Below are 25,457 nucleotides of genomic sequence, written 5' to 3'. Positions count from 1 at the left end.
CTTCTGTATTACCTCACTGGTTACTCAGAAGTCCAAACAACGCAGTTCCCTTAAAGTACCCAGCCTCAGGCCTCCATCCAGACACACATGTCAAACATATGATGATAAATTCTGAAAATCTTATCTCATCATATAAAAGAAAAGGTTCTCCCAATCCCAAAGGATCAGCCACACCCAGGTCCAATTATAACTTAGATCTCACTCAAAATACATGCTCAGAAAAGCAGACTCAGCTCCCTTCCGTGTCTGTCACCGGTGGATTTAGCTCACAATAAGGGTGTCCCTCCCTCCCTGTGGGATGTAATAACAACAAAGAGAGACATGGTGCAAACACAGGTAAGTGTATTACAGGCTTACTGGGGGGAAAAGTGGGGCGGGGGGAAAGAAACACAAACTTAACCCTACAGTGATTCAGTGACTGGCTTTAGGAGCTTGAAGCTCAGACCCACTAAACCTCCCTTGGCATTCAGAAAAACAAGAAAAGAAACCCCGATACAGAAACCTCTCCTATGATTTAGGCGCAGTGGACACAGTGTGCAGGGGCGAAGCCCAGGACCTTCTACTCTCCGGCTGATTTAGAGCCTTCGAGGAGGGCTACTGGGGACTCCCGACGACTGCTGGACTTTGTCGCAGGCGGGGGGAGACCCTCTGGGAGATGGACACTAGGAAAGCAGGACCCTCCGCAGGTAAGATGGATTCAGTTCGCTGTGACAGGGATGGTGATGACAGGCCTCGCCTTCCTCACTCGCTCCGGGATGGAAGGTGCTCTTCTCTCTAGCTCTGCCATGTCCTCTGCTGCTCACGTCAACATCCCGCCTGCTCCCGAGAGCTCTTGCCTCGTGTCCCCTGTACACCAGCACTTTCCTATCAAAAGCAATAGGCTGGAAATAGGAATATCACTGGGGGCAGGTGGGAAGGGGCAGGCGACATCCCAGGTTTGCTGCAGAGCAGGGAAAGGGCTGTTAAGGAAGTGCTGCCCCCTGGTGTCACCTTTCCAGGGGGATACCTGATTTCTAGGGTTGCCAACCCTCCCGGATTGGCCTGGAGCCTCCCGGAATTGCCTCCATCTCCCAGTGACTATTGAAAGCAATCCGGGAGATTTTAATAGGGTATTTTAAGAAAATGACATTACGTCATGCTGGGGGTGGGAGGGGAGATCTCCTGGAATAGTTTCAGTCAGAGTTAGCAGCCCTACTGGATTCTTATCTGTCCGTCACTGGCACTGAACAGCTCAGCGCTCGCCTCCCAGCAGCAACATTGCCAGGTCAGACTGGGCTTTAGCCACAGTTTCCTTCTAGCATGACAGGCCCAGGCAGGGGCTGCTCAGTGTCTCCCTGGCTCTGGGGTGAGGCAGGCCCTGTCCCCACTGCAGGGCAGACAGGTTTTTATACCCAGCTAGTGACACTCCCCTGACCCAGTTACAACACACTGTGTCCACATGGCAGCTTTTCTGCTTCACAGCCAGGGCTGAGCTGTGTGTGTGTGTGTGTGTGTGTGTGTGTGTGTGTGTGTGTGTGTGTGTGTGTGTGTGTGTGTGTGTGTGTGTGTGTGTGTGTGTGTGTGTGTGTGTGTGTGTGTGTGTGCTCCCAGCCTGCTGCCTGACTGTGTGTGTGCGCCACGGTGAATGCTGGGAGAGTCTGGGCCGCTTCAGCAGGAATCAGAGAGCCCAGGGACATGCACATACCTTGCAGCACCACGGGCCCAGGGGTACATGCACCCCAGAATATCCAACCGCACAGTGCAGGGCACCCAGGGAAGTTACACAAACATCGCTGAGGGTCCTGTTTGGGTCGCCACCTCTGAGGAGCAAAAAAACCACGATATCTGCCAGCTCCACATACACCACCTGTCCCCTCACCCCAGGCACTGTGTTCCCCTCAAACTCCCAGGCGCCGCGTCCTCCTCCCACCCCCGGGCGCCATGTCCCCCTCCCACCCCTGGGAGACAGCACCAGCCCCCACAGGCTCCTGTTTCTCGCCAAGCAGGACATGGTGCCAGATCCACCCCGCCCCCCATGACCCCACGGTGCCCCCCACAGCCAGCACCGGCGCAGTGTAAATTGGCCCTGCTGGCCCCGAGCTCCCCGTCTCACTCGCTGCTCCCCAGCATCTCCGCGGGTCCGGGGCATTCTGGAGCCAGAGCTCCCTCTGCACAGGCACCGCCACCCCTCAGCTCCTCCCTACAGCCATTGACACACCCAGGCCTAGTCATGTCCTGGGCAGATTCCGATTTCCCAGGACAGCGACCTGGACAAAGGGACGATCCTGGGAAACCTGGACAGGTGCCAACCCTAGGGCCTGTCCACACAGCCCAGTAACACCCTGCTGAGCTGGGTACAGCCAGACACATGCCAGCCCAGACCCTGGCAGGGACATGGAGCCCCCCACTGCCTGGGTCACTAATGCGTTAACTCTGCCGTGTGCCACTCACCATGCTTAGAGCCCCCAGGCCCGGGCCCAACCCCAGCACAGCTGTAACCTAGACTCATAGCAATGCAGGGCTGGAAGGGACCTCGAGAGGTCACCTAGTCCAGCCCCCCACGCTGGGGCAGGGCCGAGACCATCCCTGGCAGGGGTTTGTCCAGCCTCTTCTTAGAAACCCCCAGTGACGGGATCCCATAGCCTCCCCTGGAGCCGGGTCCAGAGCCTCACTGCCCTGGAGTGAGGAAGTGTTTCCTCGTCTCCAGCCTCAGTCTCCCTTGGTGCAGAATGCGCCCATTGTGCCTGGCCCTCGCTCTCCCCGCTGGGGCACTGGGGGTGGCACCAAGTGTGAGCGTCGCCGTTACCGCACTGCGGGGGGCAGGGGACCAGCTGGCTCAGGGGGGCAGTGAGGGGAGCTGGGGCCGTTCACTCCCCAGTCACTGATCCCAGCCCAGGCTCACAGAAGCTCACGTCGTCACTCACATTAACGGCAGCTTCCCCGGCCATCTCCGCAGGGAGGCCCAGGCCTGACCAGGCCGCAGAGACTGTTCCTCCCCAGGGAGAGGTTCCAGCAGGGTCAGGGCTAAGCCACGTCGGCAGGACGGTGGGGGGCTCACACGGCCGCTGTGACGTCCTCGTACCTCGATACACAGAGCTCCAGCAGCCGGGTGTAACCCCCATTCATACCCCCAGCTCTGAACTCACTGACACTGCCCCACGGCCCCCTCCTCCTGGGATGGGAGGGGGTGAGTAAGGGGCACTGGAAGGAGGGGGCCATGGGGTGATGAATGTATCACTTTTGAAAATGCCCCTGCTTGTTACTGGCCATTGCTGCTGTTTTATCAAACTCCTGGGTCCTTGGCTCCGACTCCCGGCCTCTTGTCAGTCTCCCTCAGCCACTCGTGCTGCCCGTGTTTGCCCTCCCCTACGGTCTCTGCATGGCAAATTATTCTCACCCCCACCTACCCAGCTTTGCCATCTTACACATATGAAATGTTCTGGCCCTGCAGCTGCTCTGTGTCCATGGGAAATGTCACTGGATTCCTCACTGAGCTGGGCACACAGCAGCTGGGGACAGATGCTGGAGACGCTGCTGGAGAGACGGAGATGGGCTGCTGACCATCTGGAAATGTCCATCTACCCATCGTCTCCAGCTGTGTGTGTCCTCTGGGGCTGCCACCCAGCCAGGGATCCTGGATTCTGCTTCTGAGGCTGTTTCTCCCCTACCCTTGTGGAGGGCAGGGAAGACCCAAAGATCGAGCTCAGAGGCCGTCAGAGCTGCAAGAGCAAAGACACGGATGTACCTGGATGGGCTGGGACATCAGTGAAAGGGCTGAACATGGGGAATGAGTGATTCCTGCAGAGGGAGACAACTCACCCAGTCTGGGACACTTGGCCTCTCCCCCTCCCACAGCTCAAGAACCAAGGACATTCCCAGGCTGCTCAGGAAAATGGGATTTGCCAGAAAAGTTTTATTTGCATCTAATTTGGGGATAAAAAACACATAATTAAGTAATACTGAGAAAATAATTCAATAAGCAATAAAGATTCCACAGACATCCGACTTTCCAGAAATTTCAGACCCCTCCTCATCCCCACCATGCAGAACAGGGAGAAAATGCCTCCAGGGGCAGCAATTTCCAGAATCATCCCAGTGTACAACAATGTGAACTGAGCCCCTGGCTGAAAACAGGGACCAAGACACCCAGCTGAACCCTTCGGCCTGCCCCTGACAGAGAGTGCCGGGAAGGGATGGGAGAGGGTCAGAGAATAATGCAATACATAATAATAATGTCACTCGCCTGGTGCCTCCGTCCTCCTGAGACACACAGCACTCACGTCAATAGTGGAGCCACTTGGATCCCTAGGGCACTGGGCAACTCTTTATTATCCCCACTGTTCCTCCGATCTCTACGGATGCAGAGAGAAGAGGAGGGGAGATGGCCAGCACTAGTCAATGTGGAGTTTCATGTGGAATATTAAGGAAGTCTTGGTCTTGTACCTTTCCTCACAGATGGAACATTGATAGGGGCACTCTCCTGTGTGCCTTCTCCGATGGACATTGAAACCAGATTTTTGTCTGAAGCTTTTCCCACAGTCGGGGCAGGCAAAGGGTCTCTCTCCTGTGTGGATTCTCCGATGGTCAGTAAGGTGATGACTCTGAGTGAAGCTTTGTCCACAGTCGGGGCAGCTATAGGGTTTCTCTCCCGTGTGGACTCTCAGGTGTATAATAAGGTCTGAGGTACAAGCAAAGCTTTCTCCACACTCTGGGCATCCGTAGGGTCTCTCGCCCGTGTGAATCCTCTGATGTCTGGTTACATGTGCACTCTGAGTGAAGGTTTGTCCACAGTCAGGGCATTTATGGCATTTCTCTCCCGTGTGGATTCTCTGATGTACAATAAGGTCTGACCTCTGACTGAAGCATTTCCCGCAGTCAGGGCACTTATGGGGTCTCTCTCCTGTGTGGGTTCGCTGATGTCTAATAAGGTTTGACTGGTCATTGAATTGTTTCCCACACTCAGGGCAGTGATAGGGGGTCTCTCCTGTGTGAGATCTCTGATGTCTAACAAGATGTGATCCATAACTGAAGCATTTCCTGCACTCGGCACATTCAAACCGCTTCTCCTTAGTACAAGTTCTCGCCTGGATTGTGGCCGCATTGGGATCCTCTGAACCTCCCCCTCGGTGAGTGGATTCACCAAGTGTCTTCCCGGGGGGGTTTCCCTGCTGCTTCTCTGGCCTGCACTGAGTTTCTCTGGCCTGCCCATGACTCTGGGGATCATCCACTTCACACCTTCCCAGCAACGCCCCCTTTGGTTCCATTCGCTCAGGACCTGCGGGACAAGGATTCTCTTCATTGCTCTCACTCAGCGTCTCATCACCTGTTGGGACAGAGAGAATCCGGACAGGAGTCAGTCCCTGTGCCGGGGGAACGGGAAGGACAGAAAAGGAGAACAGGAAACTGGGGAAACAAACCAAAATAATTGCTGGGAACACTGACAAATCAGGAGTTGAATTCTCCCCACCCCCACCCCTTTCCATGAAGAAAGAGAGAAGGGAAAAATCAGCTACCTGCATGTACTGTATTTGATGTTTTCAAGACGTTGCGCATGCCCATTCCACTTCATGTCTATTCCAATCTAGGGGTGTGAACGCTGAATGCACTGTAATTGGAGAATGTCTGCAGTGGTAACCACAGGGGTGGCACATGCACCATGCAGGCCCTCATGCATCCAGGCGAGGACATAAAGGGCAGAGCTCCCCCTGCACCATCTCAGTTCGTTTGCACCAGCAGCCTATCATAATGGACTGCGAAGGAGAAGGGAGCATGGCGGGTGCTGGAATAGACATGTGCAAGATGTCCTGGAAAACAACTAGTACGGGTATGTTGTTTTTTCCTTTGAGTGATTGTGTGTGTCTATTCCACTTCAGGTGACTCCCAAACAGTGTTCTATGGAGGAGGGTTTGACGTCTAGCTGCTCTGCAATTGGTTTTCAGAATTTCCAAAGCTAGCGCAGTCTCTAGAAGTGGCTGAAGTGGCACCATGCTTGGGAACAGTGTGATTTTAAGACCAGGTTGCTGCCCTGCAGTTATCTGGGATTGAAATGTCCTGTAGGAAAGCTGCCGGGGTTCTCACACAAAGTGCCGTCAGCTTGGAAGGAGGTTTTAATTTTGCAAGATCATAACTTGTAGTGAGATGAGAGGGGATCCTCCCAGAAATTCACCGTACGGGAATCTCCTGTCCTCTCATTCTCTCCACACAGGAAACAAAGAATTGTGGCAAAGACTGAAACTGTTTTGTCCTGTCCAGATAAAAGGCAAAGGCCAGCAGACGTCCAGCAAATGATGTTTTTCCTCAACCTTATGTGAACGTGGTTTGGGGGAAAAGGGAGGGGAAAAGATGGTTTGATTGAGATGGAAATCGGTAACCGTCTTTGATGAAGAACCGTGGATGAAGCCTTAAAACAATTTTATTCTTATAAAAAAAGAGTACACCAAGGGGTGGGGGGAGTGCCCTTCTAGTAGAAGTAACTGCCACTGGAAAGGTGACCTTGGCTGATAAATTAGGCAGGCCACTGGTCTGGTATTAAACCAGACAGTCCTGCTTTTCTAGAGCATTTCCCCATCTGGTTTTGTCCAGTATTAGACAGGAGATGCCATACTGAAAAGTGCATCGTTCTACCCCTGCCAGTGTGTCCTTGCATGCTGGTGAGCGTGGGATGGTGTGTTCGTAAAAATTCTGCCCCCCACGTGCAGTGAGCTCACACACACCATGCATGAGAAGTCACACTGGTGGGGTGGGGTCATGTCAGCAAGAACAGGCTCATGACATTCTGGGAAGTACCGGAATGTCCCGTTTTCTGGGAGTGCGTGGGTGGCCACCTTAGGATAAGTACTGAAGAGGACAAAAGCCATAGGCTCAAAGGGAGAACCTGTGGCGAAGACAATACTAATCTCTAATCTCAGGCTAGTTGGCACCGTAACTTGAGAAAAAAGACTAGTTATTTCTTTCACAAATCTTATTGACAGTGTCTTCCCAGCACAATTAGCTTTAGTTATAACGTGAGTCTTACCCCTCACTCAACTCCCGCCCACACAACTCCCTAGGAACCAGTCTGGAGAAGCCAGCCTCCAGGTCGGAGGGATGCCGCATGGGATGCAGTACAGCTACTGCACGCATCCATATGACACGGGGTTCATCGGCAACATCATGGAGATCCATGTCTAGATCTACCCTGGGGGTATCTCTACTGAATGCTCTGTTTTGTCACCAAAGAATGTAATGGAGAGAATCTAGATCTCCTCTCTAGAACAAGAAGTATTGGGTTCTTCTTCTGAATCTCATAATGAATATGGGCAGTTGGTGGCGCGATACTAGGAGGACTCACCAGAGTACAGCCTCTGGATCTGTGCCTCTTGGCAGTAGGTTTAAATGTTGGTACTGATGGCTTGAGTCCTATAGGAACAACCTGTGTAGAAAAAAACAGTACTGGAGGCTTTGAAGATGCCGAGAATGCCATGGCTGGTGGTATTGGTCCTACAGATGTTCTAGCCAGTGATGAGGGCATCTCCGACTGTACTAAAGGCTGTACCCTATGAGTAGTCAGAGTTGGATCTTGTTGCACCAAAGGGGAATCCTGCATCCACAGACAGAGCAAATCTCATGACATTGCATGAGCATCAGGTGTTGTGGGTCACTAATGTTTCTGGCAGTACTGAAGTTGATGCCTTTAATACATTGTCAGAGCCATTCTCAAGGAAAGATGCTCTGGTCCTGGAGTCAGTGGCTGGATTTCCTGCTCTGATTCACTGTCGGCTAGTCTCTACCTGCACTCTGACCTTGGTACCTGGCAGTTCCCATGAGGACTCTGCTGAAGGTTTCCAGCTCCCAGAGTCCGGTTCTGAAGAAGAAAAGCTCTTTGATTGATAAGTCAAGTCTTGCGGTGAGACTGACTTACAGCTCTTACAGGATATGGTGGGAGAAGGGGAACAAAGATCCATAGGAAAACTCCTGGCCTAGGACAAAGTACTGGACTCCAGATGACTGAGGTCTGAGAAGAGATGTACAGGACGCTCCCTATATTTTGGTGTTCTTTTCTTGAAAGATCTACAAATAGAGCATTTGTCTCTAATGTGCCCCTCACCGAGTGTGAGAGTTGCTCAGCATGCATCCGAAGAAGTGAGTATTCACCCACGAAAGCTCATGCTCCAAAACGTCTGTTAGTCTATAAGGTGCCACAGGACTCTTTGCTGCTTTCAGCAGATTAGACACCCTGCAAGTGAGACAATGCTGAACTCTAGGAAACTTTGACATAACCTAGCCCCCAGGTACCAGGTAATAGAGCCCCAGAGAAAAACAAGAAAAAAACAACTTTATAAAATAAGAAAGAACCAAATCTCCACTGGGAAAAACATGGGTACACAATAAGCTACTAGAATTATTTACAGAAAAAAGTTTCCTTGGAAGAAAGAAGGGAACCCGTGAACAACAGCCGATGGAGAGCTCTGACCACCAGCCACTGCGGGTGAGCTGTCTGGGTGCTGGGTGGCTCCACCTTCTATTCCTTTGCCTGGATACATGAAGACATGCATGGCAAACTGACAGGTACCACTAGGGAAAACTCTCTGGCTATATAAAAAGCGACAAAGAGTCCTGTGGCACCTTATAGACTAACGGACATATTGGAGCCTAAGCTTTCGTGGGTGAATACCCACTTCGTCAGACGCATGTAGTGGAAATTTCCAGAAGCAGGTATAAATATGCAGGCAAGAATCAGTCTAGGAATAAAGAGGTTAGTTCAATCAGGGAGGATGAGGCCCTCTTCTAGCAGTTGAGCTGTGAACACCAAGAGGGAGAAGGGGAGAAGAGGGCCTCATCCTCCCTGATTGAACTAACCTCGTTATCTCTAGACTGATTCTTGCCTGCATATTTATACCTGCCTCTGACAATTTCCATTACATGCATTCGACAAAGTGGAACCATTTCCACATCCGTTTAACCAATTTCTCACCTCTGGGGATGTTTCTCTGGATCTCTCTAGCCTGGGACCCCTGGAGATCAAGGATCCACGGCTCTTCCCCTCGGTCCAGCTGGGAGATCACGCTGGGCTTGGGAATTGGAAAACCTGCTCTGGGAAAAGAAATGAAGTGAGAGCCGAGTTTTACCGTTGTTCTCAGACAGCTGTTTCCAGATGTACTGGCTGGGTGGATGCCCTTGTATAAACCAAAGGAACGGGAAGTGTTCCTGGAGACCCTTTGGGAGAAGGGCAGAAGGGGATTTGGGATCTCCACTCACTGCGGGATTTTACGACTCTGGTACAGGGTCACTGTTGTGGGGAAAAAGAACTAGGTGGCCTTCTTTATGACAGCCAAAGTAACACCGAAGGCCCAAATTCAGGCCCTCGGACAGAAGCGGACTATACAGACGGCCTTTACATAGAACAGTACAGGCCAGAACCTGAACAAAACTAAGCTGTGCAATTCCCTGCCAAATACGGTCATGGGCTACGACCAGAGGAGGGAGGGGAAGGAACCAATGCGAAAGGCCTTAGCAACATGATAACTGCTTGTTGATGAAAAACATGATAACTGCTTGTTGAAGAAACATAATAACGGCTGATATGAAGAAATTGCTTCTAGTAAAGGCCAACTTCTCCTATAGTTCCAGCTATCTGCCAACCAGCCAATCATATATCATCTTTGGGCGTCCTGTAATAAACCCCTATGCCCTATCTTCGATGAGGCAGATCAATTGGCCGAGATGCTGCGCATATCTCCCGGCCCAGCCTACCGCACCAGGGAGCAAATGGCTCGCCATGACAGGTTAAAAGGGGAGGAGGAGGAAGCCCGCCCCAGTAAGTTTAGAGAAATGGAGGAAGATATTTTAAGAGATGTAACTAAGACTTTAAGGGAGCTTGTAGGGAGACTCAAAACCAGCCCAAATGGGAAAATCGGGACCGCCCATGAGGTTAAAAAAATTTCCCCTTGAGACAGCTCCCTGCAATGGACGGTTGGGTAACGGAGGTCCATGCCCCTTGGAGCCCAACAGATATGTGCACTCTGGGCCTCAAATTTCCAAAAATTCGAGATGACCCTCTTCGCTTTAAAGAAGAGTTGGAGGTTGTTATTAATTGCTATAACCCCACTATGGGGGATTTAGATCAATTTCTAAGAAGCATAATGCCCAGAGAAACACAAAGGCGTCTTTATGAAACAATGGAATGGACAAAGTGGAACCAGAGAGAGAACAGTTGGCCGAAATGAGAGGATAATTGTTGGAAGCTGTTCTTAAGGTCTGCCCACCAAAGGCCGATTGGACTAAAATAAACACTTGTAAACAAAGTAAAGGGGAGAACCCTGCTGATTATTTGGACCGATTAAAATCGATCTTTGAAAAATACTCGGGCATTAATAACGCTGAAACCCAAGCGGAGCAAGCCATCATGGCCGTTTTCATCCAGGATCTCCGTCCAAAGATAAGTGAACAATTACGTTTGGGTCTAGTGGGTTGGGAAGGAAAAGGTTTAAGGGAGATCCTAGCTGCAGTTCAGCATTATTTCCACCAAGGCGAGAAAAAAAGGGAAGAAGCGGAGACCCACCTCATGGCTCTCCAAATTAATAATTTAAACCTCAAGGTACAAGAAAAGAAAATGTTCAATGGAAAGGAACCCAATCATCCCTATAGGTATGGGGAAGGAAACACCAGGGGAGGGATGTTCCCCACTGCTATGCAACAGACGGACGGAGGGCCCTGGGCCCACCCACCGGGTTGTTGCTATGGATGTGGAGAGGAGGGACATTTCATAAGGTTCTGCCCCCATCGGGATCGAGGGGGTTATAGAGAGCAAGGAGGGCCTCAGGCCCAGCCGTGGGGGGGGAGGACCGTCAGCTGCACCCCCACCACCCGCACTAGCGGACTATAGATAGGACAGCCGTGGGATCTCATGTGACCTTATTGCCCCAGCCATCCCCTTGGATCAATCTGGTCCTTATGTTACCTGTACCATTAACAAGACCCCGGTAAAATGCTTAGTGGACACTGGAACTTCCCGGTCCACACTGCGAGTGGAGGAGTTCCCCTCCCTTCTTTTATCTGGGGAGATTATTAACGCAGTGGGGGTCGGTAATGTCCCTATTCCCCATCCTGTGTCTAACCCATTACTGGTATCAATTGGCCCTTTAACTGAACAACATGCCTTCTTCCTCAGCCCTTGTTCCCCTGTCAACCTCCTGGGAAGGGACCTGTTATATAAATTGGACTGTTCTATTTTTTGTACTCCTAAAGGGGTGTTCCTGGAGGCTCCAGAGACCGCACAGCATGCGGTCCTGGGGGTTCTGCAGGCTCACCCCCCCAACAAACCAGCAAAAAAAAAAAGGATTGGGCCCAGACAAGCAGGCAGCCACAGTTTAAGGAAGTTAACAAAAAGAAAGTAAAAAGTTAACTCTGTAGTTACTGAAGAAAACTGAACAGTAAAGCTGTGTACGGATGTTAAAAAAAGGTGTTATAAAATGCTTTGGGGTGGTAAAACCAAAAAATACTTTTGCCAAACAAAGTAAACTAGTGTTGTTTGATTTTGGTATTTAGCATTTAATCCTTAAAGTAACTTAATGCTTTACAAAATTTAAATTGTTTTAAATAAAACCGAAGTTGTGGCTGCAGCAGGGCAGACAAGGCCAGGAAAATGGGAAGGGTTCTTGGACGGGTTGTTGCAACAGTTTAGGCAAAGGTGTTTCTTGGTTTACCAAAGCTGTTGTGGATCTTGGTTTAGGAATTTTGTACCACAATTTGGCATACCTAAACAAACTGTAACAAGTTGTGTGCAGCTTTATCAATATGGCCAAATGCCTTTTAAAGACCACACTAAATCAAAAGACTGAACTCAGCTCTCATAAATTTCTAACAGAATCGCCCGATGCGACTACCGGCAGTGCCCTGCTGGCCCTGGCTCAGATAAACAGTCATTTAATAAATTACACAATAGTCAGGCACTAACGAAATGTGTTAGGTCTTTTTATATACAGCAGTCCTGCCACTCACTGAAACCAGGAGACTGGGTCTACATAGAGGTCCATCAGCAGAGAACTGCCCTGGCCCCATGCTAAGGGACTCTTATCAAGCCCTGTTAATTAGCAACACCGCTGTAAAGTACTGAGAATTGACTACCCACCCATGTTTCTCATTGAAATGACTCTTTGACTAATCGGTCTATCTTTCCTTCTGGCGTTCTTGCTCCTTCTGGACAACAGAAGTGAAGGACAAGGTAAAAAGCTGGTATTCTCTCCTTTGTCCACTGACAAACCCACAGAGCCTTTGGATCTTGCTAAGAAAACAACTTCTCCACCTGAGGACATAATAAAGCCTCCAACCAAGCAAGGTGATTGTGCTCGTAACCCCTCCCTTGCAGCCTCACTGCTGGACAGTTAAGTGAACAAAGACTATGAAATCTCGAAGAATAGCTTGTGGAAGCTAGCCAAAACTACCTGAAGATGAAACTTTTAATATTCCTCAGCCTCTTCTCCTTAACGAACTTGGGGTGGGGAGGGGAAAAGTAAAATTTTTCTAAATCTTAGCCAATCAGTAGCCTCCGATTTAGCCTGTATCATATTGCAATATACCCCTACTCTACATGACTGCCTCATAGCCCATTGTCACAATCTCCACGCCCCAGCTACTCCCCCTCATATCTTCTCCAATTCCCATACAAATCTGTCTGGCCGTGGCCTCAGAGAAATTCAAGTCTCGTAACAACAAATGTGGTATAGCACACCCTACCGACGGGATTATCGTTTCCAACGGTGGATTGTGCTAAATGCTACTATGGGGACCACCACTTTCTCATTTCCCCTCTCCGCCTTCCAAATAACTACCCAATACCCCAATTGTACCCAGGGAGCGGCCATTCGATTGGCCCAGCTTGTGCAGTGGGAAAATTTTCAGAGAAAGAAAGGCTTGCTGGAAGGGGCCTTGCATGGTCTAACCGGAGCAGCCGCTATCTGGACAATAGACAAGGCCCAAAACCATGAACAACGCCTGGGAAATCTGGAAAGGGCATCGGGCCTCCTTACTGAGGCAGGGTTAACCAACACCCATACAAATATAAAAACCCTCCATGCCCTGTCAGGACTGGGAACCACAACCCAAACCTCTTAACAAAATTAATAAACACCCTCATTTTAACAGAAAAAGACACCGGATGAGATTCAGCTTGTAGCCAGATGCAGGATTTCTTTAATGGTCTCTTAGCAGAAATGCAGAGTGATGTCCTCAGTCAGCGATGGCCCAAAGCCCATAACACTACTGCAGGAGTGCAACCCGAGCTGTGGAAATGGAGGCATATGTGGACGTTGTCAGGATGGGCCTGCAACTCCTCACAATGCTCTTTCCAAGCTTCGGAACCTGTCAATAGCACCTGGGCCCCCGTGCACTTACTTTTGCCGGGGCCCTGGGCGGGCTGTCTATGGGACTGGGTTATCAGCCGACAGGTATGGGAAGTCAAGCTACCCCACAAACCTAGCCGTTTTATCACCACTCCCCATGGTTTCGCTACTCAACACGTCTGGGTGGGAATCGGAACCTTGTGGTCCTTATGGCCCTTGGAACCCCCACCGTTGTTTTGTCTCCGTAAGTTACACCCTGGGGAATTACTGAACATCTTTGATACAGTTTGTTGGGAAGGAGAAGCAGTAGGTAAGGCCCCAGGAGGAAAACTATTTAGCAAAAAGGATGGTTGCGCCCTGCCATCAAATCCCCACACCCCTCTTTCCTTTCACCTTAATTTGACCACTGCTCAGGGTAGCTGCTTTATCACATGGCCTGCTAATCCCCAAATCTCTGCAACCCTCCACCCAGCCGTCCCTCTTACCTTCAATTGGACTTCCCTCATCCCAAACCGCTTCTCAAATTTAACTTTCCTATTTTCCCTCCTCTCCAACATATCTCACCTCCAAGACCAAATACATGTGATAAAGGTTGAATACAACAAAGAGGCCAAAGCATTTCAGACTGCCTACTGGGTGGGTCCCCTATGTTCTTCCCACGACGTTTTGTGTTTTGCCTCTAAAAAAATCACCCAAGCCACGCCCAGCCTCTTCACATCCTCAGTCTTAAAAATACTAGCTGGTCTAATTCTTGCAATCTGTTGCATTTTATTAATCGCCACCCTTTGTTGCCTGTGCAGGGTGTGTCGTTTACCCCAGCTACAGGTTCAATCACCACCTCAGGCCCTTCTTTTTCCCATCAATACCCCCAACACAACACTATACTTTCCTACAGACCCAGAAGTTATTCACCTTAGTGTCCACCCCTCCTGCACTACCAGTTTCATGTCCACTGATCCCCGTTTACAAGAAACTAAGCCTAAATACTACACTATGACCTCTTTAGCAAATTACAATAATGATGCCTACATGGCATCAGAGGAGGGAAATTGTGGGGGAAAAGAACTAGGTGGCCTTCTTTATGACAGCCAAAGTAACATCGAAGGCCCAAATTCAGCCCTCTGACAGGAGCTGACTATACAGACGGCCTTTACATAGAACAGTACAGGCCAGAACCTGAACAAAACTAAGATGTACAATTCCCTGCCAAATACGGTCATGGGCTATGACCAGAGGAGGGAAGGGAAGGAAGCCATGCGAAAGGCCTTAGCAACATGATAACCACTTGTTGATGAAAAACATGATAACCGCTTGTTGAAGAAACATAATAACGGCTGATATGAAGAAATTGTTTCTAGTAAAGGCCAACTTCTCCTATAGTTCCAGCTATCTGCCAACCAGCCAATCATATATCATCTTTGGGCGTCCTGTAATAAACCCCTATGCCCTTAACCGTAAAACCCTGGAAAAAAAAATATGTACCTTGACAAGAACAACACTCTAACTGGTGCCAAGTACCACCCCACCAAGAAAACCCCCCACCCAATAGGCACCCAATTCTCGTAAATAATGAGGAAGCTACCGGGAAAGAAGGACAGACCCCCCACTCTTATTTTCGCATAAATGACGTATTATTTGTACTATGCTTGAGGTTTGACGGAATAAAGCAGCCTGCGTGCTGTACTAGGGGTGGCAGTTTTCGGACTGCTACCCCAACGCGTTGGTATGTATTGCAATAAACTGGCCTCAGGCTTGAGTCTGTGAACTAAAATCAATGCGTGGGTGACTTTGACCACGACACTGTGTAAACTCTTTACACCTTCCTAACCCTGCTGAGTCTGGGACTATGGGGCCAATTCCCCTGAAATCGATGGGATCAGGGAAGAACCCTGAGCAGCAGCCGACTTGGGCACGTCAAAGATGCTCAGTTTCTAACACCGAGGGCACAGGAATCCTTACCCAGCGAGGTCACATTCCTGTAATTCTCCTGCATGACGTCCCTGTAGAGGGCTCTCTGACCCGGGTCCAGCAAGGCCCATTCCCCCTGGGCGAAATACACAGCCACCTCCTCGAAGGTCACCGGCATCTGTATCAACAACAAGAGTCCCCCACTTACAACCTGCTGCCCCAGCCACAGCCCCCCCAGCTCAGTCGCAGAAGGAGCTGGGAACATCCACAGAGAGCAGAACAGTCCTTGGGGAGGATGGGGAGGGGGGTAATTTCTGAAAGATTAGTTTAAAAACCTGCTGTTACTGTGGTCAAACCACAACTCCAGTAATTTTATCACGGGTCTCACAATATTTACCTGGGAATTGACACATGTGGTCTCAGCATTCCTGGCAGTGAAATCGCACATGTTCGACATGGCCGGCCTCTGCCATGACTTTTGTGGGAGAGGAGAGTCTGATGCCAAGAAGCCCTGACTCAAGATGGCCGCCATTTCCCCACCATTTGACGTGTGGAAGAGAGGCTGCCCCTAGCGAAGGGGGCCACCAGCTCCCATTGTTTTCAGGGAGGCTGAAGCCAGGCTCTCCTGGGGGGAAGTGGCTGGGCCTCTGGGGTTGGCAGACTGTGTACAGAGCTAGAGGCAGGAAGAGGAAGAAGCGGGTGGAGGGCGTGTGTGTGTGGGGGGGTGAGCTGGGCAGACTGGGAAGGCCAGAGGGGACGTGTGTGTGGAGGGGCGGGATGCAGAGAAGGGCACATGTTGGGGGTGGCAAACTGAGGAGGAATGAGGGGGACAACAGGGAGTCAGTTGGGGGGAAAGAGGATGTGTGAAAAACAGAATGAAAAGGGACGTGTGTGTGTGGGGAAGAGCTTAACCCAGAACAGTGCAGGGTCGTTGGGGTGGGGGCAGGCTGAGGGGGTGCTGATGGATGCGCATTGGGGTAGGTGTGACCAGGTGGAAATTTTCTTTAATATTTTTTATGATTCCTATGTGTGTGCCTCAGTTTCCCTCTCTGCTTTGTGTAGCTACCCAGTGGGTGCAGGAGGGTTAACACTGCTCCTGAAGCAGCACAGAAGACATGTGGGGGGCTAGGAGCATGGGGTTGTGTGGTCATCCTGCTGTCTGGGGTGGAATGACTGGGCCATTAAAGGGCTGGCTGGAAACCGACCCCCAGATCAATGGAGAATCCGACAAGACAGTGGCTTGGACACTCGGCCCTGGCAACCAGCGACCCGGAGGAAGGAGTTTTCCCCCTACGGCTGCGCTGGGAAGCTGAGCTGAGGCCCCAGCTGGAGAACAAAGGGGAAAGGTGCTGGGTGGCAGGGTTAGGTGCTGCCTTCTGGAGAGACACGGAGCTCTCGCTTTGGACTGACGGAGTCTGTCTACACAGCAAAGAGTAACCCGCTGCTGCCCTGTCCCAGCCCCTGACTTGGGCTCACTGGGCTTGGGCTGAGGGGCTGTTTCATTGCTGTGTAGACTTCCAGGATCGGGCTGGAGCCCCAGCTCTGGGACCCTCCCACCTCCGAGGGTCCTTCAGCCCTGGCTCCAGCCCAGATGTCTACACAGCAATGGAACAGCCCCACAGCCTGAATCAGCTGGCACAGGCCAGCTGCGGGTGTCTAGCTGCTGTGTAGACACACCCAGAGAGACAGAGCCGGTAATGGAATCCATCACAGCTTGGCTGGCTGATTGCACGGGCTTGGCCAGGACGAGCTATGGCTTAACCTTAACCATAGCTTCTCTCTGCTAATCTCAGGGCTTCCCCTCCTGGGTCCCAGCCCACGAATAAACCCTGCTCGGGTTGGAAAGGGCTGCCGGGTGTCACTGCAAATCCTGGCTGAGATATACTGGTCCTTGCAGAGTGGGCAGGTCTGTGCCCAGGAGCCTGGCTCAGCGGGACTCGTTGGGCAGAGCTCACAGCATGAAGCAGCAAGGCTGGAGCCCAGACCTTCATTCTTGGTGGTGGTGAGGCAGTTACAGAAGAGTGGGACCCCTTGGGGGTCTGGCCAACTGAAGGGTATCCTCCAAACAGGGCTGGCTCTAGGTTTTTTGCCACCCCAAGCAAAAAAAAAAAAAAAAAAAAAAACACCTCCCGGAATGCCACCCCTGGAATTGTGCCACCCCAAGCACGTGCTTGGTTTGCTGCTGCCTAGAGCCGATCCTGCCTCCAAGGGGCTTTTTAAAAGCTGGGGGGCAGCATGGATCTTGGGGATCTGCGACAGCCGCTAGGAGGCATCCCAAGGTGTCCACAGGGCGGCGAAGGCAGGAGGTGGGCCGAAGATCGGACAGGAAGATGTGAGCAGGGGCAGGAGGCACATGAAGGAGGTCACAGGGGGCTGTGTCTGGGAAGGGGTGGGAGCAGACCCAGGGCTGGACAGGAGGATTCATGGGGGATGAGTGGGAAGTGGGGAGGCAGACTGACCCTTAAAGGCGCACAGGGATTTGTGTGTTGTAGGGGACTGGCAGGAGGTAGGTGGAAGAGGCCCCAGGAGGATGCAGGAGGGGAGGATAAGCAGCAGGAGATGGGATATGGGAGGCAGAATGAAGAGGATGTGGGGGGGTTACTTGTGGCAGGGAGATGGGTAACAAGCTGAGGAAGGTGCTGTGGGTGTGGTGGTTCAGAGGGGGCACACTGGGGAGGGAACAGGCAGCAGACCCCTAAAATAGATTTTGGGGTCCCCTAGATAAATGACCTGCCTATTGCTCCCTTAATCTGTCTTCCCCAAGGTATAAATTCCCAGGGTTGTTAAGGAAAACACTAAAGGACACAATATAACCTGCAGATAAAGTAACTGACACGGGCGATATTCTTTCCTAAAGAACAAAGTGTCCTTTTATTAAAGTAACAATCCCTCCTACAATCTAATCTAGAAACAGAAATCAAACAAATCCCTTACTGCAAATTACAAAGCATTGAAACTGCCACAGCATACAGGTTAAATGATTCTAAGGGAAGCACTTTGCTACAAACGGCTGACAGCATTTCTTAAATTGCTTTCAAGTTTACATAGTTAGCCTGCAATCGGTAACACAATTGTATGCATTCTTATAAACTCTCTCTCTCTCTCACACACACACACACACACACATTAATCCTATAGACTATCCTACACTATGCCTATTCTCTACTATAATTAAAAGAATAGCAGACTTACTTTATAAATCCGTTGGTATCCCTTTAAATCACTGTTTTAAATGCTTCAGTATTTTTCTTTAATCGCTATTGCTTTTCAGTTCCTGGTCAGTCAATTTTGCTCCACTCCAGTTTTCTCCCTCTCTGCAGCACCTTTTCTAATATGTTTCCAGTAGCTCTTCTCCGGCTTCCCTGGCTGGCTTCTGATTTGTCCCACTTTTCCTGATTGACTCTCTCTTTCTTTCTAATCCAAACCCTCCTGCATGCTGGCTCCCTTCTAGTATACCTTTCCAGCAATTACTTCACTCGCAGATGCTCAGTATTCACCACTACCTCGGAGCTGTGACTGAGGGCTCTGATTTTAGGGCAAGCTGTAACTGATATGAGTGGGCTGTAGCCAGCCAGCCGACCAACTAACAGATCTCTTCCTCACCCCATACTAGACATGCTCAGTAGCTACCAATTTTGCACATGCTCATTGCTACTCTTCACCAGTCAGAGGCGTGATTCTGTCTGTCCCTACACACACGTGCACACTCATATCTGTCTCTTTGCTGGGGCCCCAGATTAGAAATGCTGGACTTTCTGCAAATTAGTGGAACTTTTCACCCTATCTCAGTACTGCACATGCTTAACATCGGCAGCACAGAGTCAGGGCCGGCTCCCGCTTTTTTGCAGCCCCAAGCAGCGAAGCGAAAAAAATAAAATAAAGCCACAATCTGCAGCACTTCAGCAGCAATTCGGCGGCGGGTCCTTTGTTCTGAGAGGGACTGAGGGGACCCACCACCGAATTGCCACTGAAGACCCGGACGTGCCGCCCCTCTCCGTGGGCCACCCCAAGCACCTGCTTCGTTCGCTGGTGCCTGGAGCCGGCCCTGCATAGAGTGGAGCCACTCTTGTTTGTTCTGAATAGGGGTGAGGCAGACAAAATGGAGGCTGGAGAATTTCTCTAGTCCCAGACTGAGGAGGGTGTTGGGGACATGGGAGGCGTAGGCTGAGAGGCTGTGACAGTGTCCCCGGGTACAAGCTGGACTGTGGGACCGCGGAGCCCTCTGTTCCACCAGCATGGGCTGCCTCTCACGCTGTGATGCTGATGTCTGGCTACAAGCCTCTGCCAGGCACTGCATTTACACAGCCATCCACAGGCAGGGACACATCCAACTGTGTTGCATGAATGATCTCCCAGCCTCTCATGAACCATCAACTGATACCAGTCAGCTCTATGTTCTTGGGGAACCAGGGCGTAGTACCCAGCCTGTCTGACTCATGAAGGATACCCCCACCCCCCGCAGCCTCTGCTTAAACCAAAACCCATCAGAGAAAAAACTTACAGAGAGCAGTGAAGGGTGTTGGGAGACACACCTAGACCCTCCTGACAAGGGTGACAAGATTAAGACATCTCCTTTAGCATACAAAATGGAGAGCAGAGACAATGCCCCTAGCCTCATCTGCATCTCAATTTGCATACAGAATGGAGAACAGAGAACCGCACTGAATTCTGGGACCAGAAAAAGCAGGGAAGCCCACACCCAGCTCAGCAATTATCAGACCAATTAATCCTTAATTGATATCCAAATACTGAAGCAGCCTAGTTGCATTGTGAGCTCCCTGGAAGAAAACACCACCCATAGCTAGGAGTGATCAGCTCCTATTGTCTAGCCTAAAGAAAACCCTGGAGTCATCAGCTTACCTAGAAACAAATCTAGTGTTCTCCCTTCAACCATTGTCATTTCTCTACAAAAATCCCTACTCACTTTCTAGTCAGGGTTCTGATGCTTAGACCCAAACTCTGCATCAGTTCTAAATTTTATTAGAGAATATTTAAAAAAAAAAATGATACAGAAAATTTGAAGCGTTAGTTATTGGTCATTGGGGGTAACATGCAGAGTATAGGGGTAGGTTGGTGTTTTGGGGCTGGGCAGCACACATAGTATATATACACACTGCAATGTCCCCAATGAGGGGTGGGTAACCGGTGGGCGGGATCAGGAGACAGTCGATAAACGGTGAGGGTCCACCACCCATACGGGAGGCAGAGACAGTCATGGGTATAAGCAAGCGGGCTGGGTAATGGGGATGGGGTGACCCTCACGTGGCGGGATTCAGCTAGGTTTGGTGGGTTTAGGGCTCAGGGGATAGGGTCCAGCAGGGTGTGTGTGTGGGTGCACGAGGTCTCCCCGGCTCCATCTTCTCCTGACTGATCATGTTGGGGGCTCTGCCGGTCTCCTGCCCTCAGGACCCCCTGCTACCACCATCAACTAAGAACCCTGACCAGTTCAAGCCTCATGGAGTGGGTGAAATCCCTCCCCTCTTTCTCTCTCTCTCTTTTCCTTTCTACCTTGGGTATTACCTTTAATAATGTATGTTATGTTGGTTTAGCCCTCCTTGTATAGTTATCACTATTATTCAATAAATAACTTTTATGGTTAAGTTGGTTGCTTCTTTCTCTCTTGCTGAACTTTACTCTTTTGTATTTTTAGCTTTCCCCATTCACTCTACAGCAACGCTTCTTTTACCTAACCTAAAGATCCTTGCAGCGGCCAAAATCCTGTGGGGTTTGCTCATCAAGTAGGTTACTGCCAGTACAATTGTGATGTGAGAGTGGGGATAAGGACGTGCTGAATCTGGGACCCATAAGGGGCCATTTAAGGATCTGGGGCAAAAATCTGTCTGGGGATTAGTCCTGCTTTGAGCAGTGGTTTGGACTAGCTGACCTCCTGAGGTCCCTTCCAAGCCTGGTATTCTATGATCAAACAGCTTGAAAGTGCTTCACCCAGTCCATGGAGCCAGGGGCATATTAGGAGAGGCAGCTTGAAAGTGCTGCTTCCTCCAGCCCAGTGAGTCCAGAGACATATAAGGGGTCAGCTTGACAGTGCTGATTGACCCGGTCCGCTCAGACTTGCTCTGTTAATGTGCGGGTGGGTGGGTGGATGTGTGTGTTCATCCGGTTCTGGGGCTGGAGAAACGCAGCCCTGGGGAACCTCGGTCCTGCAGGATAGCTCCACGGGGAAGGGAATTGGGGAAGGGAGAAGTAGAGCTCCATATGAAAACACAAGTGACACAAGCAGTACATTGATAGAATTACAGAACCCCCTCCCCAGAAGAGTAACCCGAATAAATGAGCATACCCCAAAGTAACGGGCAAATCTGGTAACACAACAGAGACTCCAGCCAATTCCCCGCAACTCTGCAGTCTCGTACCCCCGAACTGCACTGTCTTGCACTGGCCAGCAGCCTGTAAACTCATTACTTAGTTCGCCCCTTCTCCATAGGAAGGTGGAACTGCAGCAGCCTTTGCAATCTGAGATTTCCCAAGCACTTTAGACAAACTCACTGGGCAGCGCAGTAACTTACCAGTGTAGAGAGGGTCCCAACGCCGGGAGCTGCGCCCCTCGTGGAGGCGGTTTTCCTACAGCGCCGGGAGCTGCGCCCCTCGTGGAGGCGGTTTTCCTACAGCGCCGGGAGCTGCGCCCCTCGTGGAGGCGGTTTTCCTACTGCGCCGGGAGCTGTGCCCCTCGTGGAGGCGGTTTTCCTACAGCGCCGGGAGCTGCTCCCCTTGTGGAGGTGGTTTTCCTACTGCGCCGGGAGCTGCTCCCTTCGTGGAGGCGGTTTTCCTACTGCGCCGGGAGCTGCTCCCCTCGTGGAGGCGGTTTTCCTACTGCGCCGGGAGCTGCTCCCCTCGTGGAGGCGGTTTTCCTACAGCGCCGGGAGCTGCGCCCCTCGTGGAGGCGGTTTTCCTACTGCGCCGGGAGCTGCTCCCCTCGTGGAGGCGGTTTTCCTACTGCGCCGGGAGCTGCTCCCCTCGTGGAGGCGGTTTTCCTACTGCGCCGGGAGCTGCGCCCCTCGTGGAGGCGGTTTTCCTACTGCGCCGGGAGCTGCTCCCCTCGTGGAGGCGGTTTTCCTACTGCGCCGGGAGCTGCGCCCCTCGTGGAGGCGGTTTTCCTACTGCGCCGGGAGCTGCTCCCCTTGTGGAGGCGGTTTTCCTACTGCGCCGGGAGAGCTCTCGCCAGCGCTGGCGCCGCGACCACACTGTCGCGTTAAAACGCTGCCACTGTCAGTGCAGACAAAGCCAGACACTTTGGACTCTCCATGCTGGGAAGACGCTCACTCATTTCAGTTGCACTGTGAGCGGGATCATCCTGTGAACTTGCTCCCGCCATCGTTTTCCAGGCATTGCCCTCTGCCCATCCCCCGGTGAACGTGCAGATGGCGTCGGTGGCACAAACGCAGCCCCGTGCACACGAAAACCTCGCAGGGGATTGCCACATGTTGGGGGCCACCTGTGTCTGTTTTGCCTCTGATTTTCTGGCGGCATCTGTTTTCTATGGAAAGCCACTAAGCCAACACTCCCGCCCGGCCCTCAGGGTGGTCAGGAGGTGGGCCGCGGACCAAATCCGGACCCACCTGAAGCTTCTGAACAGATCCCAAAATCTTTCTATTGACTGATTAGTGTCACTTGTTATTGCGGTGTGAAAAACGTGCTCCGGTGTCTGGCCGGGGCTCTGGCTGGGACGTGGGGGGCAGGGGCTGTGGCTGGGAAAAGGGGGGCGCGGTCTGTGGGGGCGGGGCTTGGTCTGTGGGGGCGGGGCGCGGTCTGTGGGGGAGAGAGGGCGGGGCACGGTCTGTGGGGGCGGGGCGCGGTCTGTGGGGGAGAGGGGGCGGGGCAGGGTCTCTGAGCGAGGCTCTCCCCGTGGGAGGGGCAGGGGGCGGGGTCTGTGCGGGAGAGGGGGCGGGGCAGGGTCTCTGAGGGAGTCTCTGCCCCGTGGGAGGGGCAGGGGGCGGGGTCTGTGGGGGAGAGGGGGCGGGGCAGGGTCTCTGAGCGAGGCTCTCCCCGTGGGAGGGGCATGGGGCGGGGTCTGTGGGGGAGAGGGGGCGGGGCAGGGTCTCTGAACGAGGCTCTCCAGGCACGGGAGGGGGAAGGGCCGCACTCACCGCTCAACGGCTCCGCGCCGCGCGACGCCAGGCCGAGCCCCGCCCCACAGCCCGCTCGCCGCCTGGGCCAGGCCTGACAAGCGGAGCGCCGAGCTGCTCGGCCCGCCGGCCGACGTCTCTGGCTGCCGCTTGCAGCCCTGAGCGCTCTGGCTCAGGCAGCGCCGCGCCCCCTCGTGGCGAACGCGGCCGCTGCAGGTGCAGACACGGAGCCCCCGGGGCCCCCCCGCTCAGCTCCCGCCTGCCCGGGGGGGGGTTCATGGTTCAGGCGGAGGCAATGCAGCGAGAGGGCTTGGAGGGGGCGGGGGGGGCTCCTGCGGGGCGGGGGCTGCAGCCAATGGGCAAGGCTGGGGCGCCCTTCGGGGGGGGGCAGGTTAACCGGGATCCCTTTTATCCCCCCCCCCCCGCACTCCGTGCAACACACACGTGTGCTGAGTGACTTTGCACCAAAGGCAGGACGTTTCCATGGCACCCGGCAGCTCCGCCCCGCACCCCTGGGGCGCCCCGCCCCGGCCCAGGAACCGAGGGTTCCCCTGGAATGAAAGATGGTGCCGGGAGATGAACCCCAGGAATTGTCCGTGCCAGGCTGGCCACCCCAGCCCAGGCAGAACCGGTGCAGGGACGGCGTCACGGAGGGGCTCATTACCGGAGCGTTTCCCAATGAGGACGTTAAAGGGGTTGGGGGTTCCCAGGTCGGGGTCCAGTTTTCAGCTGGAGCACCTGGTCAAAAAGGGACCCTGGCGGCTCCGGCCTTTAGCCCGGTCGGCAGCACAGCGGGGCAAAGACAGGTTCCCTGCCTGCATTGGCTCTGCGTGGCTCCCGGGAGCTGCGACATGTCACCCCTCCAGCTCATACATGTAGGGACAGCCAGGGAGCTCAGCACGCTGCCCCCTCCCCAAGCGCCGGCTCTGCAGCTCCCTTTGGCTGGGAACAGTGACCAATGGGAGCTGCAGGGGCAGTGCCTGTTCACTGGGCACCGTGCAGAGCCACCTGGCCGCACATCCACCTGGGAGCTGGAAGGGTGACATGCGGCTGCTTCTGGGAGTTGCTTGAGGTAAGCACTGCCGGACGCCTGCACCCCTCACCACTTCCTACGCCCCATCCCCCTGCCCCAGCCTAGAGCCCCCTTCCGCACTTTGAACCCCTCAGCCCGGAGCCCCTCCTTGCATCCCAATTCCCTCATCCCCAGCCGCACACTACAGTCTGCACTCCCAGCCAGAGCCCTCACCTCCTCCCGTGATTCAGCTCCTGCCCTGCCCAGCACGGTGAAAATGAGCGAGTGAGTTCATTCTGGAAAGTCCTGGTCCCTGGAATGATCTGCCATTGCAACCACATGCCATGTTTTCTCAAAAGCTCAAAATAGGAGAAGATAGGGACTACTTCTAGCCTCCATCAGCATCCTTTATGGGCCTATGTAGTTTCTTAAAAACAGCTAGCGGCCTACCCAGCATCTGCTCTCACCCATACACATACCATCTCAACACACCAGAAATATAATTATCCCATGACAGGCATTTGCATCCTTGCCTCAGGTAAGAAAATTAGGGAGGCAGCCAATGGGTTAAAGGTCATGGCTCGCCTTAGTTTCTTTTCACCTACAGACATAGGATTGGAAGGGACCTCCTGGGTGACAGAGTTCAGTCTGTGCTATCGCAGAGAACCCCATATATAATCTTGTTCACAAACTTTTCACAATCCCTCCTTGACTACGTTGTTTCCCCCGAACCCCAACCCCATCCCCACCCCCAATTCCAGTTGGGAGGCTGTTCCAGAACCTCACTCCTTTGATGGTTAGAATTGAAACCTCCTCCTTACTTCCAGCCTCAGTGTATTTATTGCCAGGTTATACCTTATACCCCTAGAAGGAAAGACCTGCATTGCCATCTTATCTATATCAATTCCCTCTAGAACAAAACAAGGAATGTTTGTGCTAAGGCCGAATTCTCATTTCTCCACGGTACAGGGAAGAATTGGACCAGCTTAGCTAGCTACAGGGGGACCAGGTGTATTTCTTTTCAATTGGAGGTAGAGTAGGATAGGAAAGATGAAGAAGAGTTCTAGTCACAGCAGATCACCTGCCTCGCCCTGATCACCAGCCTGAGTTCTGGAGGCCTCGTGGCAGAGACGGCAATTAAGAAGGGGAAGGAGGAGG

The 25,457-nt window shown here is 52.4% G+C and overlaps 1 protein-coding gene across 10 annotated transcripts; it reads right to left on the bottom strand.

The window, feature by feature from the left end:
* Window positions 1-3,872: 3,872 nt before the first annotated feature.
* LOC101944718 (oocyte zinc finger protein XlCOF6.1-like) lies at window positions 3,873-23,440 on the bottom strand. 10 transcript variants are annotated; one of them, XM_042845928.2, is made up of 5 exons: window positions 15,604-18,376; window positions 15,258-15,384; window positions 8,933-9,046; window positions 7,310-7,390; window positions 5,234-5,302 (listed from the first exon to the last, which is right to left on the bottom strand). In XM_042845928.2, the coding sequence occupies exons 1-4, from the start codon at window positions 15,736-15,738 to the stop codon at window positions 7,350-7,352; spliced, it is 417 nt and encodes a 138-aa protein (XP_042701862.1). In that variant the 5' UTR covers window positions 15,739-18,376; the 3' UTR covers window positions 5,234-5,302; window positions 7,310-7,349. The 10 variants fall into 10 exon arrangements, with proteins under 10 accessions (XP_065417306.1, XP_065417308.1, XP_065417305.1 ...); XM_065561234.1 differs by lacking the exons at window positions 7,310-7,390; window positions 15,604-18,376 and adding an exon at window positions 23,309-23,440 and having other exon boundaries at window positions 3,873-5,302; XM_065561236.1 differs by lacking the exons at window positions 7,310-7,390; window positions 15,604-18,376 and adding an exon at window positions 21,731-23,271 and having other exon boundaries at window positions 3,873-5,302; window positions 8,933-9,051.
* Window positions 23,441-25,457: the final 2,017 nt, after the last annotated feature.

The sequence above is a fragment of the Chrysemys picta genome, chromosome 11, assembly GCF_011386835.1.
Source record: "Chrysemys picta bellii isolate R12L10 chromosome 11, ASM1138683v2, whole genome shotgun sequence".
Lineage (NCBI taxonomy): Eukaryota > Metazoa > Chordata > Testudines > Emydidae > Chrysemys > Chrysemys picta.
This window is presented reverse-complemented; position numbering and strand designations above follow the sequence as displayed.

What these genes read in the sequence shown, in the direction of transcription:
- LOC101944718 (XM_042845925.2), bottom strand. Translation starts at nt 15,738, where the DNA reads ATGGCGGCCATCTTGAGTCAGGGCTTCTTGGCATCAGACTCTCCTCTC. An exon ending in CCACATGTGTCAATTCCCAG is followed by an intron (nt 15,385 to 15,603) that starts GTAAATATTGTG and finishes TTGTTGATACAG; the next exon opens with ATGCCGGTGACCTTCGAGGA. An exon ending in CCAGAGAAACATCCCCAGAG is followed by an intron (nt 5,303 to 8,932) that starts GTGAGAAATTGG and finishes CTGTCCCAACAG; the next exon opens with GTGATGAGACGCTGAGTGAG.